The sequence below is a fragment of the Vitis riparia genome, chromosome 9 (assembly GCF_004353265.1).
Source record: "Vitis riparia cultivar Riparia Gloire de Montpellier isolate 1030 chromosome 9, EGFV_Vit.rip_1.0, whole genome shotgun sequence".
In the NCBI taxonomy this organism is placed as follows: Eukaryota; Viridiplantae; Streptophyta; class Magnoliopsida; order Vitales; family Vitaceae; genus Vitis; species Vitis riparia.
The window spans coordinates 21,734,796-21,752,515 of NC_048439.1; the positions used below are offsets into that span (position 1 = coordinate 21,734,796).

The following is a 17,720-nucleotide window of genomic DNA, read 5'->3' on the forward strand; positions in this document are numbered from 1 at the left end:
AGGATAATAAACCCCAAACGGTACACTTCATAATCACTTTACCAACTTCACCCACTTCCTAATTGTTCTCTTCATAATGACTTTACCAACTTCACCCTTCCCTTATCTCCCAAACCTTTACAGTGTCCTTTAAGAATTTTACAAAATACTCTCGCTGGATGTCACCATTAATTTGAACTGAATGCATATATGCCAGAAACATCTCTGTCCAAGGCAACTATATCCACGAGGTTGGTTTAATATTATTACAAGACTATATATGTGGTGGACATTGGACTTAAATCTCTTTATAATCCAGAACCGGCTGTTGCACACACCTTACACTGAACCAATAGAAGAAGAAGAAGAAGAAGAAGAAGAAGCATCAGAATGTCAGTCCCGGAGGATAAGTATGTCTCTCTTCTCTCTCCTTTGTTTTTCTTCTGAGATATCTCGGAGCTTTATTAGGCACTGATCTTCTTCACCTGTTACTCTGCGTGTGTTCAAGGGCATTATCAAGTACTACAATGCTAAGCATTTACAAGGAAGGATTAGACGACATTATCAACATAAACACGCTCTTCACATCAGCAGTCTTCATCGGATTATCCTTTTCCAATACAACTGAAACCCTCGAGTCCAGAGAGGAATGTAAGCCGGATAGGGGGATTGCAAAGAGGCTGGTGATATTTGAAGTTTTATCATTCAGTTTCTTCCTTCTGTCCACCCTGCTAGCCAAGACACTGAAGCTCCACCTCTATATCATTAAGAATAAGCACAACTCCAATTTTCTACTAATGATCAGGCGCCTGATGTTGGTAACAGCTGCAGTAGGTACTATTGCCGGCTGTATCTTCCTAACGTTGTCATTGATAGATGTCGTTCAGATAAGGTTAGGGAAGTTAACATGCACTGGGAGCGCATGGATTGCGTCTGGATTTGTGGTTGCAATTTTCGCTCTTGCTTTGATCTTCTGGCTACCCTCGCTTTTATATTCTCAGTGCATCGCGTGGAAACTGGGCTAAACTGGAGAACAAGAAGGAAGTGATTGTGCTTCATATTCATGGAATAAGCTCAAGAGTGATAACCTAGAAGCTATTAGTCCTGAACTGGTGAAACACCTGTAATTAATTTTGAACTCAGCTTGTGTTTGCTAAGTTTTGTATGCTTGGATGGTATGAAAGTTCTGGTTAATGTGTGATTTGTCTGCAGTTACTATTGCTTATGCCTTTGTGCTTGATACCATCTCTATGGGGGCAGCATGTAAGGGTTATTAGAACATGATACATATTATGGGCTTGGCTAATTCCAATTTTTGTAGTTGAATTGACATTATTTGGTACGTACCTAAGTTAGGAAATTTTGTAGTTCTATTCATTAGCCTAAATCTGATGCTCAGCTAACCCAACTTGATGTCATTCAATATTTCCCCCTATATAGAATGGTTTTTCTGATCAATGATATATTTTCTTTATAGATGTGTTGTTCTTGAAAATTTGAGACAACTTCGTAAACTTTCCTTCACCAGTGCTAATGATCCAAGTTAGCGAAAGGCTAATTAGTTAAAATTAGGACTCGTGGACGGTGATTTAGGCAACGAACCATTGTATGACTTGGAGTAGTAGCTCTGGTTTAAGTCTGGTTAAGTCTCAACTTTAGGTCTCTCTGTGTATGTTATAGTTTTCCTATTTGTTGATCTGTAATATTTCAAAATCTATCTATATTAATGTTTGCCTCTCTGCAAACCTTTCAAGTGAAACCGGTAGTTTAACAAGAGTCATATTCCCATATATTTGTTTTAGAAAAGTTACTGATTTGACCACCCTAATAGACAAAAATAACATTACAACCCACTAGTCTATTGTCAACTTGAGTCTTTCATTTTGTACCCAAACCTTTGTATGGTCTTCAAATTTCTAAGCATTGGATTTCAATTTCTTTAAAACCAAAGTGTACATAAAATCATGTAAAGCCAAAGAAGATGAAGAAGCACCAAAATATCAACAATGGAGGATAAGAAATGCCTCTTGAGTCATAGATACGGGTAACTAAATTCAAGCCGTTGAATAAAGTTACAAATAAATAGATTAAGTTACAAAGAAAAAAATTTACTTAGATACAAGCAAATAGAACTTCATACAAAATAGCACCTAGACGAAAATTAAGTAAAAAGGCATTTTGGAAGGAGGACTTGAGGGCCTTTAGGAAGAGCGGAGCGCACCATTGGGTGAGTCTCGAAGAGATAATGCTGTATTAAAAGAAGTAACTTTTTGGTACCATAGAATGACTTATAGCTCTATCTTATATCTTTGGTGTTCAAGGGAAGAGAAAGAGGCCCTCTTTCCAATCATTTGTTTATATAAACTCACTCTTGACATCAGGGGTCTTCATTTGATCAATATTTTCCAATCCAGGCCATAGAGGAATGCAAGCCGGACCATCATTCAGTTTCTTCCTTCTATCTAGCCTGCTAGCCAAGGCTCGAAAGCTTCACCTCTAAGTCTGTGAAAGTGTCAAAAATGTCAATATGAAAATATTATGAGAAAATTATCAGTATTTGAAAAAAGTGTCAAATTTCGTTTTCATTTTTGGTTGCAAATGAACTGAAAAACAAAGAATAGACCAAAAGAAAAGGCCTCACTAGGACCCCACAAGGAGCTGGCAAACAAATAAAGCAGCTAGCACAGAGGCAGCAAGAAACTTATCCAATATCAGCAACCAGCTAACAGTCAAAACCAGCAAACCCAGAAACAAATCAAACAAAAATCAACACAAAACTAATCCTGGTGTTGAAATTATTGAAGAAAAGAATAAAATTAGAGAAAAAAGAAAAAAAAACACTCAGAATAAAAAATAATCAAATATTAATAAGATTTGATTCTCTAAATTTAAAAAATAATATTTATTTTTTCTTAATTTTAAGATATTTATTATTCTCTCCCTTGTATTCATAATACAAATTTATGAAAAGAAATAAATAGTCAAATTATCAAACTCTTCATGAATGGTTGGTGTGTTTGATGGGTTAAGTACTTAGAGGAGAAAATGAGTAGGAAATTAATGATGGGAGGAGAAAAACTGAGAGGAAATAGTGGGTTCACATGAGGGGAAGATGAAGATGATGGGAGGAGAAAATGAAAGGAAAATGATGGAAGATGGAAAGAAAAGAAAAGGATGACCTTTTCTCTTACATTTAAAGGACAGAAGCCATTAATGGTGGGCTCTACTGAGGAGAAGATGAGAGAAAAAGCGCATGAAGAAAAGTCTTTGGGCTTTGTCCTCTTTCACACCTGGGAAAGGAGATACAGCATAAGATGATTGCTTTCATGGACCAAACTAGCATCCATCTTTTATCGAAAAAAAAAAGGTATCTAATAACATATCCCATGGATTTTTCAGATATTATCAGAAAAGTATTTTGTAAAATATTTCATGGATTTTGATGGATTTTTGGGTATCCATCTTTTATCCAAAAAGCATCTTGTAAAATATCCATAGATTTTTTGGGTATCCGCCCGTCACACAAATTTGGGAAAGGATAAATGGTTTTTGGGGTTGTGAGAATTTTATTTTATTTATTATTTTGTTAATATAGATTTGGAATTTTTTTTAGAATTAATTAATTAAAAATGATGAAAATAATCCTCATATGAATTTAATTTCTTCTATATTTTTACTTGAAGAATAACTCATTTTTTTACATAAATGTCCTTAACTATTTCAAGTATTTATATATAGATTTTAAAAAAAATGATTACTTCTACAAGAAAAGAATATGGACATTTTTGTCAAATGTGACCAAAAAAATAATGAATAATTAAATTTTCAAAATTGGGTTTCTAATGGCTCTTTTAATCAAATAACCCTTTTTTTAATCCAAGTTATTTTAAGTTATTATCTTATTTCATTTTGATTATATATATATATATATATATATATATTTATAATTAAATAAAATTTTTTAATTTTTAATTTTTTTCTTTTAAACACAAAAAAAATTTATAATTTATATTTATTTTTAATATAATTAAATTTAAAAAAAAAAAGTGGATATTTAATGATAAAAAAAAATTAATTGGAGGAAATTCTCATAAATGTGTGTTTTAAATTTTTTTTTTTTTTTAAATAAGGATGATAATCGGTGTAAATAGTCTGAAAAAGGATAAGGTGGGACCATACGAAACTTAAGTCTAAAAACACTAATATCATAATATTTTTAAAAGTTTTATAGGGAAAAAAAGAAAAAAAAAGTTTAAAAACACTATCATCATTGGCATGTTCAATTTTTCAATGTTTGGCCAAAAACTTCATCCCAAGACTTAAAAGTGCTCCATTATATCAATGATCCTTCAAATCAAAGAATTCTTCAATGCACATTTGGTTTTTAGGGTCCAATATACCTTTACAAGTACACATCCAAAATTTAAAATCACTCTATCACTAAATACAATAAATATGGAATTAAACCAACACAAAAACTAGCTTAACAAGTAGTAATACAATGACAACATAGCTAATGTCAAGATGTAATGAATAAGGCATATTTTGTATGAGATTTTTACATAACATAAATGTGAGGCATATTTTCTTGTTGAACCGATCAATTGGGCCAGCTATTTGGTATGCATTAATTATACATGTGACTATTGGAAAGTTCTAAGTCAATCGATTGTAGTATCCATAGACTAGTATCTAAACCAATCAAGGCTCACCCCAATCAATTGAGCAATTGATAGCAACAATTTATGGTGTCTTATAAAATTAATAAAATAGTAATAATTATTTAAAGTGTTTGTTTAAAAAAATCGTCATGTCCAAACACATATTCTAATTTTCCAAACATCTAAAAATCAAAATAAAAAACAAAATAAAAGAATAAATATTATAGAGAAACTTTAGACATCATCGTCATAGTTATCATAGAAATTAAAATTATCACCACTTCCATCAAGACTAAATTGATAACTCTCCATCTTAGTATCATTTTGATTAATAAAATAATAACGCACCTTACACTTTGTTGAATCTAATGTTATATTAAATTAAATTACAATTTAAGTAAATTTAATGAAATATTTGGTTAAATGGATGAAATAATCTTCAAATTGTAAATTTAACCTTTCTATGTTTTTTCTTAAAAAGTAACCCATTTTTTTACATAAATGTCCTTTGTCATTTCAAATATTTACATATAGGTTTTAAAAATGAGTTATTTTTACAAAAAAATAATAAAAGTATTTTTGTCCAAATGAGACCAAAACAAAATAGGAGGTTAAACTTCAAATTTTGGGTTTTCAAAGATCTTTTTAATCGAATAACTCAAATTTAATATTAACCCATGGTTAAAGGCAACAACCCCTATGCCTTGCACCTTATCCCGAGATAATCGCCTAGGTGTTGCTGCTTTGAATCTACCTTGCATGGGTCTTCAAGAAACAACTTTTATCTACCCAGCCTAGGTAATCGAAGTGATTGCCTTTGATAACACTGCCAGAGACTAGGATTGGCAACAAGTGAGTTTGGGATTGGGCATCCCTATCCCATTCTCATCCCTATTATATAATTGTTTCTCATTCCCATTTCTAAACCCCTAGGGTGGGTTGACGGGCTCTCATTCCCTGCCCTATCAATGCAAACCCAAACAGTAGATTTTTCATGGATTTGGACCTTTTTCATGGTCAATCCTTGAACCAAGACCTCTTCAAATCTTCTGCTTCATCTTCGAGTTCAAGGCTTTCGAGGTCTTCCCAACTTGTGCCTTTGGACAAAGACTCTTATTTCTTTTACAATTATGAAGAGTTCAATGCAACCATGAAGGAAATTGCAACCACAAGAGCAACGCTCCAGATGATTAGGTCTTCTAAGCATATTTGCGATAGGGAAATGGTGTACCTTGAAGACACCAATGACAAGTACGATTGGGTGGTGGATGGTAACGATGAGGCCTAGGATTAGTGCAGTGCTGTTGCAGAGGAGTTTCAGTTGCTAAAGCTAAAGCAAGAGCAATATGGAATGAGGTTTCAATTAGTCGGTGGGAGGAAGAAGAAATGGGGGAAGAAGTGGGTCCATATTCCAACATGAGGCCCGGCTTTTTGTGGGTTTTAAAATGTATTTGGCAGTGATTCTAAGAAGTGTTTCTAGCATCTTTAATACTTGAAAGATAAAAATTTTAAAGTGTTAGAAAAATTAGAAACACTTCCTAAAATCACTACCAAACACACTCTTACATGCTATATGTTTCGTCAATGTTAAGGGAAGTTTTTTGCTATTTTCACATTCAGCAAGCTCTGTCTAGCTACCAGAAAAACAGAGGAAAAGAAAATAAGAGAAAGGAAAACCTGGGAAACTTACATCTTGGAAGTACAGGTGTGACAAATCAGATGATATTACTCTACCCCCAACCCTACAAAACTCAAACAGCTAATACATGATAAAACCCAATTACAGTTTTTATCAGTGAAGTCTTATGGACATTGTCAACTGCAACCAAGTGTATCAGACAGTTCAAATAGAAAGTTTACAGGTATGAAATTATTCCAAACCTAAGTACAGCAGCAGGGGATGGGGTCTGTTGTGCACTATTTGTCAAAGGAGAGAAAAACAAGAACCTAATGCGAAGTATAAAGTCAATCCAAGCGCAAAAGTCTCATGTCAGAAAAAGTTTATGATGCTATCTTTTCTAAAAGGGGGATCACATAGAAAATCCCCAATTACTCAGCCTACAGACTTCTCAATATAGTTCATGATAGCAAAATGGCAATCACGCTTGATCACTAACATTTTCTGCCATTCCAAGAACCATTTGATCTGTCTCAAAATTTCCGTTCTGCAAAGAATGATACAAATAGAGAGAATGAGTTAGAATGAGAAGAATGCAAACCATGTTCATACATGATATAGACAGTTGACAGGTTTCTCACTTCTCCAGTCTGGTTCAAGGAAGGACTTTGTCCAGCCTCTGGTGCTGCCTTTGAGAGGTCCCTGAGGGTACCCTGCAGTTCATAGACATTAGAGACCGAATAGATATTTACACCAACATGAATCCCCGATTTGGATCAGGTTTCCTTCCATGTCATACATTTTCCTTTATTGAAATAAATAAGTAACAACTCATAAGAAAATCTGCAATGATGATACTAACAGAAAGGTAACTGAAAACCAAGTGGGAAAGGGGGAGAGATTACATTAAAAGTCAACAAAAGAAATCACCAAGCTTTTATCAATGTGCATATATGAATATTTTTTATCCAATATTACTTTCTGATTACATGTGTAAGAACACTCAAAAGGGAGCAATACACCACATTTCTCTGTTGCTGTTCTAAAGTGGGGCTTCAAAGCAAAATTATAAATAAAATATTGGAAACAGAAATTGTTTCAGATTTTTTTTTAAATGTAAAAATTAGAAACAAAAGTACAACCAAATGGCACCAAAGGATGTCAACCTTTCCCCCATTTCAATTTATCTCCAGATATGACTTGTGATATACAGAAGCCCAGGGGAGTAAGGTTCGTGTCACCTATCCCTGACATTTAGCTATAGTTCCCATATTCAAAGGTAAAAAAGATCCATACCATATGATATCCAAAAACAGGCTTCAATACACTCCCCATTCCTTTCCTATATATTCTACGGATTATTTGGATGACCCATGCAACTACAACCAACATCACCACCACCTATGTTTCCCCCACTGCCACCACACTGCAACCCCCACACCCACCACAACATTTTGTTCACAAGCATTGCATGTGCCCAACCATCAACAATAATTGCTACACCATCCTTGCACAAGCATGGCAACCAACATCCTATTGTCCTCTGAAAACACTTCATTGAGTCTGAGGTGCAAAGAAGCATTTTGCTTCCTAATTCCTTTAGAGTACATTTGATAGCGATTCTAAGAAGTGTTTTTAGCATTTCTAACACTTGAAAATATTTACTTTTCAAGTATTAGAAAAGCTAGAAACACTTTTCAGAATCACTGCCAAATGCACTATTATTTATTTCTAGTCATAGCACCCAAGAGCTTTTTCAAACATGGCTAAACTGCACAGCAACCATATCACATATAGATCAATATGTAAAACAAAAGCTTGCACCAAAGCAGACTGATCATTGTCATCAAAACTAAAAGAGAAATGATCTGGTGAGCTTTGTCACAATTTAGAATGGTGCATCCAGATCAGGAACACAAATATTGGAACAAAGGTAAGACAGGACTCTAGTCTGATAGAACTTTGATCTTGGAAAGGACCAAGGATTAAAGCATTTAACCAAAAAAAAAAAAAAAGCATTATAGTGTTCTTTTTGAAATGGCATTCTATCCACCACAAAAAATAGTGTCTTAAGAATCATAGGAGATAGTAATGAGATCAATCAGAATAGCAGCTACTTCCAAATTGTGATGTATAAATAAGGCTCTAATATTCACCTTGTTTGCCCACATAAGTCCACATGCATTGCAAAGCGTCCTTGGCCCTTCCGGTCCACGGCGCATCATTGGAGTAGATTTCTCACCGATGCCACAGTGGCGACACCTAATGAATTTGGAAGAAACATAACATAACAAATCAAAACATCAAAAATTGCACAGAATAAATTATATAAGTTTAAAGAGAAGCTCTTTTATGCTATAAGATGGATTCCTAATACAAAAGTGTGCTCCCAATTCAATTTGGTTCATGAAGTTGAGATGTTATTAAGTATCCATCATGGCTATGCTATAAGATGGATTGCTAATAGCTACTTAATGCAAACCCTGGGAAACCCACAAAACGTGAAGCTTAAATATGAGAACTCAGAAATACAGTTTGATTTCATTGTGTAACCCCACTGGCCCCAAGTATCTAACTACAACTTTATTTTAGAACCCAAGAGAATGCATCTGCAACACCATCCAACATGCCCAACATTTCAAGAATTTCTTTTTCTCTTACATAGATGTCAAAAACAATACCTAGAAACGGTCATTTCAGAAATTCAGCATGCAATGTTATGTATAGTTTAAAATTTTAGTCTAGCAAAAGTCAGATACTTTTCTGTTGTTTTACAAACTTATCTTCTAGATTTTAGTTGTTCAGGCAGTTGCTTTTACTAAGAAATGAGTATTTGCTAAATGAATCACTTCAAAAGAAATTAAAATTTGACTCATGAAAACTAGTGTGGGGTTTAACAGATGCCAGGGTCGTGAAACATTTGTCCAACCAGAAGAGACAGTGCTTGTGAAAATGCAGAAGCCACCAACTTACTTCATGTCTGCATTTATTATTCTAGGGTCGGGTGAGAGGCACTGGAGCAGCTTCAGAAGAACTCCCTCTGGGGTGGATTGGAATGAAAACACATTTTATAAAATCGGAGGTGGCTTGTATGCTAACAAAAGCAGGGAGGGAGACATGAGGGGAGAGAGACAGACAGACACACACACAGAAGAGCTAGAAATTACAAACTACTGAAAAATATGTGAACTTACACAATCTCTTGATTTATGGGTCCATTGCCAGCCATACCCCAGCTTGACTCCCAGCCTGGTGTCGTTGATGCAGAATCATCATGATTGGACTTTGAAGATGTAAATTGACCTTTATTCCGTTGCATCCTACAAGATACAAACACAGAAGTAATCAAGAAAAAAGGAAAGATAGCACTCTTGCTGCCAACAAAGCATCAGAATTCTAGTAAATGAGAAACAAAATAAATAAATAAAAAGAAAAGAAGATCACCATAAAAGACAAAGCAGAGGTTGCGGATATGAAAAAAGATTTGCAAAGTATATAACTACCATCACAAAACAATAGAGGATAATTTAACTAATAAATGCTGATGCTGCAAACATGCACGCACACAATGCACAAATCTTTTAATTGAAATCTATAACCAAGTGCTTCCTTTTGTACAAAATGTACCATTTTAAACTTTACAACCAAGTACTTCTTTTGTATAAATACCATCCTAAAATTTGAAGTCACGGATTTCATGAAAGAGGTTTAGCCACCAAACTTAGGCAACAACATACACTTTATCCAACATGATAAAAACAATTTCAAAGAGTATGCCTCTACAAAACATATCCATGAAATCAATCCATCCACTCTCTGAAAAAATTAATGACACCCAATAGCAAATATGTAATACAGCTTTCTTACATGACAAAATCAGGGTTACTTTGGGAATACAGAAAGGGTACACCATGAACTCTGGTTCCCTTGATATAAAAAATAAAAAATAAAAAGATAAATAGTTTGTTCAAACATCAAAAGAAATGCAAGAGGCTGGAAGTGAATAACAAACATCTGGAATCCAAGAACAAATATCTTTTTACCCCCAAAGACAATGAAAGAGAAACTAATGCATTTGAAAGGAGCACAAAATAAAGCAGCTATTCAACATTATACAGCTTTCATGTACTTTTAAGAAAAGGCCACAAAATTGACCTAGTTTGATGTGTCATCACAATCTTAATTATTCTAGATTCAAACAATTAAATTAATACTTGTTATTCAGCTCAAACCATCTAAATATTTAGTACATAGAAATAACAGAAGATGCTAACCATTCTGTCACCATAACTGCTAAGACATAACTTGTATGCCATGGCTTTTGCTCAAATTGATAAAACTGCACATCTAAATTAATGAAATCAACTGATGCTTTTCCAAATGGACAATATTTCAGATTCAAATCATAATAGTAACAGTACCCTCTATGAACTAATTAGAAATGTAAGGAAAAGAATCCATAAAAAGGTTTATACATGTTGAAGGGACTGAAGGCAACTGCCGTACCTAAGTGCTACCTCTTTACGGACCGTATAGCGAATTTTCTTGTCAAAATTACGTTCTTTACGCTTTTCTCGGAATCTAATCAGTGAGGCCAATCTATGAGGGACATTGTACCGTTGTGGAGTACCAGGTAGTTCCTGTTAGAATGCTTCATTCATGAGGTACAAGAAGAAACCAAAGACATTAGTAAATCAATGTGTTATTCAATTAACATTGTGATACCCTATTATGACCAGCTATTGACAAAGCAGGCATGGTTGGAGGTACTTCACGGCCACCCAATAACAGAAGAACAGCTTGGACCTGCAGAAAAAATTACATTAAAAAGAATTCGAGCCACCAAGAAGAAAATTTGCCTGTGGATAAAGAAATGATACTTCACTAATCATTATAAAAAATGTATTCCATTTCATGGGAAAGAAGTGAGATGTTAAAAACAGCAAATGCTGCACTTTACCAATAGTTACATCTTGGGTACCCATCAAAAAACAACATATGCTGCACAGCTTGCATATGTTTTGCACTTCATAGGTCACAACATCATAATGACTAAAATTAAGTGTGAATCAAACATCTGTCCTATATCAGAATAAGGAACAGGAATATTTATTGGATGTCATATCAAGCTGATATTAATAGGGATTAGCAAAAATTACCGAAGTAGTAAAACATGAAAACTTTTAATAGAACTTTTGGGAAAATTAAAATAGAATGCAATGATCAATATAGAGTCACAATATTACCCAAAAAATGTAAGAATATATAGGGTACAACAACAGCCAATTAGGATATAAAGAGCATTCATCAAATTGTTGCATTGATAAATTCATTCACCATCTTAATACAAACTTTCATTAACTTAAACAATATGCATAGATTCCCTCTTCTTTTTTGGCCTTGGTGCCTTGTATACATTGTGTATACTTTTGCGCCCCCTACATTAGGTGCGCTTTTAATACAACTACTTTTACCTACCAAAAAATAAAATAAAAAAAACAATAGGCATAGATATTCTAATGGCTAGAAATCATCATCTCCATCTCTAAGAGGATGGGAACCATAATACAATTTATTTACATATTTTCTATTTGTTTCCAACTTTTCTTTTTGATATCATATTCCACAACATAATATAATTTTGTTAATACATTTTTCTAGTGGATAAAATAAGTCTATAATGATTTTTGCTATCTTGTGCTATTAGATAATAAATTATCATTTTTATGATAAACATAAATAGAAAAATATATAAAAATAGTGAGGTAAAAAAAAACAATTCCCATTTTATTAACTTTGTCCCACTTATATAGTTATGACATTCTTGACATCATGAAAATATTCTCAAAATTCTTGAAAAATGTTGCTGACATCTATGAGTTATCATAACACCACGTGATTATAATTTTGCAGCCTCAATAAGATTATCTCTTGTGGGTCTCAAGAAGTGGTGCATTGACCAATAATAAAAAATAAAAAAATCTCATTCCATGCAAGGAGCTTTCAAAAATCATCTTTGTTTGCCAACACAGATTAGAAGTTTTAAATAAGATCAGGTCCCCTTCCATATCTTGACAAGAAACAAGAATTTATGAATAAAAAGAGAGACTAGAGGATGAAATATCCTTCACAATCTATATATATATATAAACAGCAATGAGGGAGGACAAAGTACAAAACAGTCACTCTAGGCCTCAAAATGGTCAAGGAGGGTAGTAAACCCATTGAATATATCTATTGATCTAGCACTCCTTTTGCCAGACAGTCAACTGCCTGATTAGCTGATTCAGGTCTCCAATTAAAAGAACAATGCCTCTACTAAGAGCATGAGTTCTAATCCATTGTTTATCTTCAGTGGCCCTAATCTCCCAAGGAGGTGCATGAGATAATAACCCAGGAATCTCCTTCCACAAGAATGCCAATATCATACTGATAGATACTTGAATATGACAATAGAGATTTGAAGGATTATATATCAACATTGAAATTTTATAGAAACTTGTAATATTATAAATATTGAAGGATGTGTAGATATATTGATATATTTCATGATTGAATCCTATGCACAGAAAAGGAAGTATTTGCATTTAGTCATTTTAATAGGCAAAAGGAAGCTTTTACATTTATGATAATGTATCTACCACCAGCATCTCATTTCTATCTTTTTCTTTGCTTTCCTTTTTTCCTATCCTCCTTGTATTCCAGAACATTTTGAAGAATTGCACTAAGACCTCAGATCCATAGCAGACGCTGCATTATTTCGTTTGGGAGATGCTTAGTGAAAAAAATCATATCCTCATCAGACATATGTGTCCTTGTCACATAGAATTATAGTTCAAAGGCACAAGATGCACCTAAGGTACAAAGTTCTTCTAGAGCTTAAGTTAAAATGCAACCCAAGGTGCACACTTGAGCAAAGTGAGGTGCAACTTAGTTGTATCAATTTTATAAAACATGGTAAATTTGAACTTGCAAACATTTTTCATTAACTCATTTATCACCAAATATGATTCACAATTTCAATCCAAGCAACAAAAAACAATCAAGATTCCAAGCATTTAAAATAAGCATGAAACAAAAATAATGCAATTATTCAAAATTTCAATATACAATTAGAAATTTCAACAATTAAAGTGAAATAACAAAATAGACAAGGTGTGCCTCTCTAACAATGTGTGCCTTGGCAGGCAAAGAGCTACAGTTAGGGAATCATTGTGCCTCAGGCCTAGGCATGCATTTAACACTTATGCATGGAATATACTTTGCATTCCTATGATCACCGCAAAGGAAAAAGCAGCCACTGTCTTTACCAATAGAGAATCATAAGCTCCATAGTTTAGGAATTGGAAATTAGTTAGATTCTTGTTTCCTTTGGCTAGAACATATGGAAAGAATAAAGAGAAAGAAACAAAAGGGAGGATGCCCTGTAATTATTCCCAATTTCAGACAAAAAAAAATAATCTTAAATCATATTATAAGCAGGTCGTGAAAGGTGAAGACAATATTCCAGCCAAAGAGATTTGGGACACTAATGTGCCCACAAAGATTGGTTGGATCTTTCATGATGGCAGCACTTTGAGTTAAAATATTAACATGGATCAGTTAGTTAAAAAGATAGAATCATTCCAATATGGGTGTTGTACATGGATTGGACAGGGAGCATGCCAATTATTTGTTGCTCCACTGTCTAGTGGTTTGAGATCTGTGGGCAATTTTTTTTCTATTTTTGGAGTTCAATGGGTTATTCTGAAAACAATGAAGTAGATTACAATGAGTTGGCATTATATGTTGCGGTGGAAAAGGGGAATATATGGCAACAGTTACATTATGGATTGCATGGGAACATGGAAACGGTGGAACGGAAAAAACGTTTAACGGCTTACACTTTTTCTTTAACATCTGACTCTACTGCCTATGTGGCAAGATCTGACAAACTAATTTTCCCTGAGTGTCCCCAAAACAAGGCATCATCACAATCATTAATTCAGCCAGTGAAGAGAACTAGTAGAACTACCTTTTCTGTTTTCTGTTATAACATCAACAAAAAAAATCCATGATAGGGATATTCCTCCCTACATTTTCCATTCTACCAATCAACAAGAGAAAGGAAATTTACTTTATTTTCTTTTCACTTTTCTCTTGTTAAATTTCCTTTCCTTCCAATTCTCTATTCTAAATTGAGTATCATCATTAATTCACCCATTGAAGACAACTAATGATAACTACCTTTTCTCTTTTTCTTTAGAGCATTGACTAAAATCCATGTTGGACATATTTCCTCCCCACATCTTCCTTCCTACCAATCAAACAAGCCGAAAAAATTTACTTCAGCTCTTTGCTCTCTTTTCTTTTGTATAATTTTCTCACCCTCCAATTCTCAGTTCAAAATTAAGTATTATTGTAAATTCACCAGTGAACAAAACTACCTTTTTTTTCTTTATGATTACAACATCAATGAGAAATACCCATAAAAGCATATTTCCTTTATGCATTTTCCTTCCTCCAAATAAAAAAAAAAAAGAGGAAATTTACTTCACTGCCTATTTTCCTTTCACCTGCTTATTTTCCTCTCCCTCCAATTCTCAGTTCCAAACAGCATATTAACATGAAAAATTGAAGAACCTATCCCACGTCCCTTAATACTTATAAAGAAAAATCATTTGCAAAGAAACTTGAACTTTTGTAAATCCAAAAAATTCCATGCATGCTTAAGATAATGAAATTCAAAACAGCATTGAAATTGAAAGAAACCTGCACAAAATGGAGATTTGCTATTGTAATTCAAAGACTGCCAAAAGATCACCTTGAGTTTCAAAATTACCCACCATTAATGCTTTATTGAATAAAGATTTTCTATTTATCAATTGAATTGAACTTATATAAACACAAAAGAATTCATGCATGATTAAGGTTTGACGTTCCAAACAGAAACAATATTCAGATAAACCCACTAAAACGGAGATTAAATATGGGCACATGATTGCCTGCAATTTAAAACTTAATCACCTGCATTTAAAACCTATCCACTATCCCTTGATGCTTTACTATATATGAACCAGTTACTTGTCCATTAATCAGGACTTTTGTACACCTGAAACATTATGCATGTATAAGATATGAAGTTCAAACAGCAATAATATTCAATGAACCCCATGAAAATTGGAAACTAGAGAGGGCACAAAATCACCTTTACTCTATGACCAGTCCACTACACTTAATGCTTAATTACATAAGAATCTGTTATTCATCAACCAACTAGAATTTGCGTAAATTTCGTGCATGCATAAGACTTGAAGTTCAAAATAGTAACAAAATTCAAAGGAATACTGAACTGAAGACAAAAAAGGGGCAAAAAAACAATAACCTTTTCCGGTGACACAGAGTCAAATACATAAACCTGACCCTGGAAAGAGAGAGTGAGCTGATTCTGATTATCGCTGCCACCGGGCTGAACAGTAAGTGCACCCCGACCATCAGCAAGATTTCCAGGATCAGCCTGCACATCCCCTTCCATGCCCTCACCGCTACCGCCCTCATCATGATCTTCATCCATAGAACCACCATTGCTCATATGGTGCATCCCATGATCATGCTCTTGCATGTAATGCTGCACATGGATAGGGTGATGCTGACCATCTGGTCTGTGGATTCCCGCATTGTTTCCATGGATTCCATCCATCTATTCAGCTGCTCCACATTCAGATCAGTTCAGACCTAACAATTCAAACAGAAGGAAAAAAAAAAACGTAACTTCCTGTATGGCTGCTGAGAAAATTGAGGAAAAGTATTCAAAACCCCAAGCCTTGTTTTCTGTGTGCGGCTGTTTCGCATTTGTCAGTTCAGAACAGTCATCAATTCAAACAGAACAAATAACCCATCCACCGGTTTGGCTGATAAGAAAACGAAGGAAAATAAAACAAAAATTTTTACAGCCTAATTCTTGGATTCTCCCTTAAGTAGTTTCACATTGGAAGGAGTTCAGAACTATCGTTTCGAATAGATCAGATGGCTGGCCTATCCACCTGTTTTGGCTTCCGAGAAAGTGTGAGAAAACGAGAACATAAACTTTCAAACCCGATTTTTAAATTCTGTGTTTAGCTGCTTCAAATTCGTGTGATATTAAAAATATCAGTTCAAATAGATTACACAAAACATCAACCCGTTTTCCTGTCCAGAAAATGCAGGAAAATAACAAAAACTCAAACCCAATTTTAGATTCTCTCTTCAGCCGTTTCACATTCAGGGTCAGTTAGCACTGCGAATTCGAATAGATCTAAACCTGTTTGGCTTCCGAGAAAATGCGATAAACTAAAATCCAAAATCAAAACCCTAGTTCCCGGATTCTGCCCTCGCACAATTTTCCTTACTTTTCTCAGCAACCAAGCAGAGGTTAACGGATCGATTAAAAAGAAAGAGAAAAGAAAAACAAATTACCATCAGAAGTTTGAATTTCAATGGATCGGCGATGAGAAGCTCTGGCCGTTGGATGAATGCCTCTTTCGATTATCAACGGCGAAGATTCTCAGAGATAATGTTCTGAGAGAGAAAATCCTTTTTTTCTTTTATATATAAATATATATTCCCTTTTTTTTTCCTCTTATTTGTAGAAAAGGGTGTTTTAGGAAACTTGTGAGTGAAATTTAGGACTTTTTTGCACTTTGGAGTAGATTGATTTTGTGGCTTCCAGGGAGTTCTGATATTAATCATAATATTGTTTGGACCTTTTTGCCACTATGAAAAATTATTTTTAATATATAACAATTTTCTTCATACTTTTATTATGAAAATAAATAAATAAATAAATAAATAAAATTCAGTCAAATTTAGCTTGAATTTGGATATATTTTTTGTTTTTTATTTTTTCAAATAAAACAATATTTTCTTAAATTTGAAATTTAAAATCACAAAATTTTAAAATTTGAAATCGTAAAAATTTCACTATACCTCTTTTTTTAAAAAAAAAAAAACACACTTTTTAAAATCATTATTTTTAATATTTTTTAAAATTTTATATAAGATACAAGAATTTATATATATATATATATTCAAATTATTTAATTTTTATATAAAATGATTAAAATAAATTTAAAATAGTATATAAAAATAATATGATGACTTTAAATCTATTTTTATTTTTCTTTTTTCTATTTTTCTACAATACAAGTTTTTTTCACCAATTTTTCAAGAATCAAATATTGATTGTATTTTAAAGAAGCACATTTGGGATTATGATTAATTTTTGTGTCTATTATAATTACTACTTATAGTGTAAGAATTATATATTTGGGAACTATATTCTATAAATACATCTATAAAAACAATTATAATATTTTTAAGAGTTTTAATTAAATAAAAATATGTTTCTTACATTGACTAACTTCTTACTTCTCCAAAAATAAATCATGGTGGGAGAATCAAAAGTTTTATTCAAACATTTACCCAAAAAAATGACTTTTTTTTTT

At 33.4% G+C, this 17,720-nt stretch overlaps 2 protein-coding genes and 1 long non-coding RNA gene across 8 annotated transcripts; 1 reads left to right on the plus strand and 2 right to left on the minus strand.

Annotated features, from left to right (window-relative positions):
• The first annotated feature begins 281 nt into the window (after positions 1-281).
• LOC117921589 lies at positions 282-1,285 on the plus strand. The gene is made up of 2 exons (XM_034839517.1): positions 282-389; positions 488-1,285. Exons 1-2 carry the CDS (start codon positions 370-372, stop codon positions 1,002-1,004), a joined length of 537 nt encoding a protein of 178 aa, XP_034695408.1. The 5' UTR covers positions 282-369; the 3' UTR covers positions 1,005-1,285.
• Positions 1,286-6,348: 5,063 nt separating this feature from the next.
• Positions 6,349-16,815, minus strand: LOC117922310 (GATA transcription factor 24-like). Of its 6 annotated transcripts, none has more exons than XM_034840416.1 (8): positions 16,693-16,815; positions 15,623-15,945; positions 10,984-11,064; positions 10,765-10,898; positions 9,453-9,578; positions 8,415-8,520; positions 6,900-6,971; positions 6,349-6,805 (listed from the first exon to the last, which is right to left on the minus strand). In XM_034840416.1, the coding sequence occupies exons 2-8, from the start codon at positions 15,935-15,937 to the stop codon at positions 6,740-6,742; spliced, it is 900 nt and encodes a 299-aa protein (XP_034696307.1). In that variant the 5' UTR covers positions 15,938-15,945; positions 16,693-16,815; the 3' UTR covers positions 6,349-6,739. The 6 variants fall into 6 exon arrangements, with proteins under 6 accessions (XP_034696307.1, XP_034696310.1, XP_034696306.1 ...); XM_034840419.1 differs by having other exon boundaries at positions 15,623-15,948; XM_034840415.1 differs by having other exon boundaries at positions 15,623-15,972.
• LOC117922311 lies at positions 15,198-15,616 on the minus strand. Its single transcript, XR_004652472.1, has 2 exons — positions 15,446-15,616; positions 15,198-15,349 (listed from the first exon to the last, which is right to left on the minus strand). It is a non-coding gene; the product is annotated as an uncharacterized LOC117922311 (long non-coding RNA).
• Positions 16,816-17,720: the final 905 nt, after the last annotated feature.